The sequence below is a fragment of the Cyprinodon variegatus genome, unplaced genomic scaffold (assembly GCF_000732505.1).
Source record: "Cyprinodon variegatus isolate N-32 unplaced genomic scaffold, C_variegatus-1.0 Scaffold3097, whole genome shotgun sequence".
NCBI classification, from domain to species: Eukaryota; Metazoa; Chordata; class Actinopteri; order Cyprinodontiformes; family Cyprinodontidae; genus Cyprinodon; species Cyprinodon variegatus.
In genome coordinates this window covers 4,119-7,825 of record NW_015153550.1, presented here as the reverse complement: position 1 = coordinate 7,825, position 3,707 = coordinate 4,119, and the positions used below count along the sequence as shown (strand labels likewise).

The window sequence follows — 3,707 nt, the reverse complement described above, 5'->3', positions numbered from 1 at the left end:
GATAAGAAAGGAAGATTGGATATAGGTCTATAATTGACCAATTCATCTGGTTTAAGAGACGGTTTCTTAAGCAGAGGTTTAATTACAGCAACCTTAAAAGCTTTAGGTACATATCCCTGTAACAGGGAGGCGTAGCTCTCTGAGGCTGAAATATTGGCAGCTTTAAAGTCAAACAGTAGAGCCTGCATTAGTTTTATGTGGAGTATTTTTACACAGTATCCTGAATTCTGCTCTTATTCTTCCCAAAAACAGTATAAATAAAAGTGTAGATTCTGCAATCAGCAGAGATTCTGTTTTCTCTGACTGGAGACATGGAGTCATGTTTAGAGCTGGTCTCATATCTACTCCCTCTTTGCATTCAGTGTTTTTCATTGTTAAATATTGGTATAAATTAGCTCCACTGATTTCTCTTTTTTTTTTTCTGTTTAACAGAAACGTAAAAAGAAAAGTGGACCAACGCCCCATTGCTGTAAACTCTGTGGTAAAGCCTTCCAATCAGCCCAGAGGCTGAAGGCCCACCAGGTTGTTCACAGCGAGGAGAAACCCTACACCTGCGCTGACTGTGGCTCCTCATTCAAACAGCTGACAGGGCTAAAAATCCACCAGCGTATTCACACCGGAGAGAAACCGTACAGCTGTGATGAGTGTGGAGTTTCATTCCCATACCTAAACTCTCTGCAGAGTCACAAGAGGATCCATACAGGAGAAAAACCTTACAAGTGTGACGATTGTGGGAAATCTTTTAGAGTCTTGAGTTCCCTGACCACCCATAGACGGATACACACTGGGGAGAAGCCGTACGCCTGTGACCTGTGTGGGAAAAGTTATTCCATTTTATTGGGTCTGCAACATCACCGGCGCAGTCACACCGGAGAGAAACCCTACGCCTGTTCCAAGTGCGACAAAACGTTCATGGGTAGCCCGGGTCTGAAGATGCATATGTATAGCCACCTGGATGTGAAACCGTTCCAATGTGGGCAGTGTGATGCAGCCTTTAGTCATCCAAAGTCTCTGAAACTCCACCAGCGTGCTCACTCTGGGTACCAGTGCGACAAGTGCGGAGCCTTGTTTCCCACGGCGCTGATCCGATCCAATCATAGACGCAGTCACAAATGGATTGATAGTCTGCAGAGCAGCAGTCATTTCATGAAGATGAAGATGTCGATGGCAGCCATGTTTCCAGTGAAGAGTGAAGCAGCAGCAGCTGGAGCGAGTCGTCCTGCTGGGATCCTTGATCAGCGCGGCTCTGCTGGGTCCACTGCTTCCCCTTTGCTCCAGCTGGAGATTAAATCTGAAGTTAAACTGGAGAAAGACGCCATTGGAGGACATCAGTGACGTCATCTCTTCATTACAATGATGCTGTTTTTATTTTCATCATTATTGTGTCTTTTGTTCTTCCTGCATGGATTAAATAAATGTTAATGCATTTAAAGCTGGAATCCATCTGATTATTGTGACTAAAGTTGGTTCTTCTGTGTTTGTCTTTAATGCATCCAGAGAACATTTGATGGAACCGTGTGAATAAACACGCCTGTTTTCCATCTTTTTGCTGAGTCAGCGCCCCCTGGTTTCCAGGACTTCTGGTCCAAAAAGGTTCTTTGGTGAATATTTACATGTTTCTTAAACTCCTCGATGCTCATAAATTCAGCTTTATCCTGTTTTTTTCCTGTTGTAGTTTGGATCAGAGGTTCTACAGGATTCCTAAAGACCTTTTAAACCTTTTCCTTGGACTTTTAGTCTTGTCCAGGATCCGGTCTTTTGGTTTCTGTCTGTTAGCTGATTGTTAGGTTTATTCATGATGATTATAAAGTTAATGTGTGTACATATGGAACATTGGAGAAATGAGATGCTTCACTCTGTTTACTGCAAACTGTCATGCAACGGTGGTGGAAAATTGCTGATGTTTGTGCAAGGCTAATCAGTTATCAGGAGACCGCTCTATTCTGTGATTCACTCAGAGGAGCATTCTGTCCAATGACCTGATCAATTGCCTTGCAGAAGAACTCTCTATTCTGTAACCCACCCCATGTGTTATGATCTGCTAATAAAAGGGCGTCTGCAGAGGAAGTCAGTCAGAGAGTAGATGTAGCTGAATGTAGCTCTCTCCTTCTGCAGAAGCCGTTAAAAATGCCTCTTCTGTGTAGACTCAGTTTCTCTTTTATGAACCTACGTTTTCAAACCTAACACTGATGCATCCCATAGTTTGAGTCGGACTTGTTCCGTCACACAGGTCATTTGGAGAGATGAACAGTTGAAGAGGAAAAGCCCAGAGAAGTTCACCCATTCAGAACATGTTCGCAGTGTTTTACCCCAAATAGGAAACCATGTTAAACCTGAACACATCTGCTTTCAACAAGGTCATTAATTGTCATGTTTCCATGAAAACATAAAAAAATAAAAGTACAAGTTTATGTTTCAGAGCCTTGTCTCGTTCTTTGCTGTCTGCTATTGGCTGCTTTTACTGATCCTAACTGTTTATTGTTTAATGGTAGATATAGATCTATTGCTTGGACTCATCCAGGCCTTTAGGCTTCATCTTTGCAGGGAAGGTAATTTTCTTATATTGTCTTTGATTAAAAAAGAAAAACAAGAGCCACATTCTTTAATGGGATTTATTTTGGCCTTAGAGGCTGATTCTCCATATCAGGAGGCTGTGATGAACAATTCATGGTCTTTAGTGGATTTACATGCAAATATCTGGCCAGGATAAATAACTTTGATAAATACTCTTTAAAATGCCTCAGCAGATGTTCATGTTCTTATAATGACCTGGAGAAAAGCTCCTTGCAGGGTAACTGGAGACACCATCTGTAACTGATAAATAATACTTAGGAGGATCATTAAGCTCATTGTTTCATTTCTTTTTAAAGTTTTTTTAGTTCATTGTTGTTTTACTGTTCCTTCATTTTATTATGTTTATTTTAATACGTGCCATCTTGATTTTAAAGCTACCTTAATGTAGAAAAGGAACTTTTTAAAAACTTTTTACTATTGTCTTAAATAAATTAAATCTTAAAATGACAGTAAATTATACAATGATCGGATGGGGAAAGAACAGAACAGATCCAGAGTAATCAGCTCTGTGAGCTCAGCTGAAGCCAAATTCACTCAGGAAATGACATGAAATGAGGGAAAATGTGACGTCATCTTTGCGTCACTAAGTCACAGAGACGACTGATTATTTTTATCTAATCAGTATCTTCAGCTGCGTCTGCGCACAACCATTAAAAAAATCGTGCAGCGTATGCCCGACTTTAGACCGCTGCTTCCGCGACCCGGCCCCCGATAAAGTGGAACAAAATGGAGGATAGATCCAAACTAAATATTAAGAATGACGGTTAGCTAACTATGTAGTTTGTTAAATAAATATTTAGCTAAATAATAGTTAGCTTACAGATAAATTAAGTTTGAAGCTAACTATTATTTAGGTAAATATTTATTTAACAAACTAAATATTTAGCTAGCTTGGTGCTAGCTAAATGTTTAGTTAAGAAGTTAATGCTTCAATAAAAGCTGTTACTTATTCTTTTTCTAGTCTGGAGACCAAAACTATTTATTTACATTTAGTGGCCCTGATGGCGGCGAGCTAGCTGCAGCCACCGCTGCCCTGCATGGAGCATGGAGCGCCATCAGGAGGTCAGGAAGGTGAAGCGTCTGAAAGTAGGGCTGCCACAATTATTTAGTAAATCGAATAATCTGTTGATTAC

At 40.4% G+C, this 3,707-nt stretch overlaps 1 protein-coding gene across 1 annotated transcript; it reads left to right on the top strand.

The window, feature by feature from the left end:
* Positions 1-432: 432 nt before the first annotated feature.
* Positions 433-1,874, top strand: LOC107081149 (zinc finger protein 239-like; the record flags this gene model as incomplete). The annotated part of the gene is made up of 1 exon (XM_015369351.1): positions 433-1,874. A coding segment is annotated over one exon (903 nt), but the record flags the coding sequence as incomplete, so codon positions are not given.
* Positions 1,875-3,707: the final 1,833 nt, after the last annotated feature.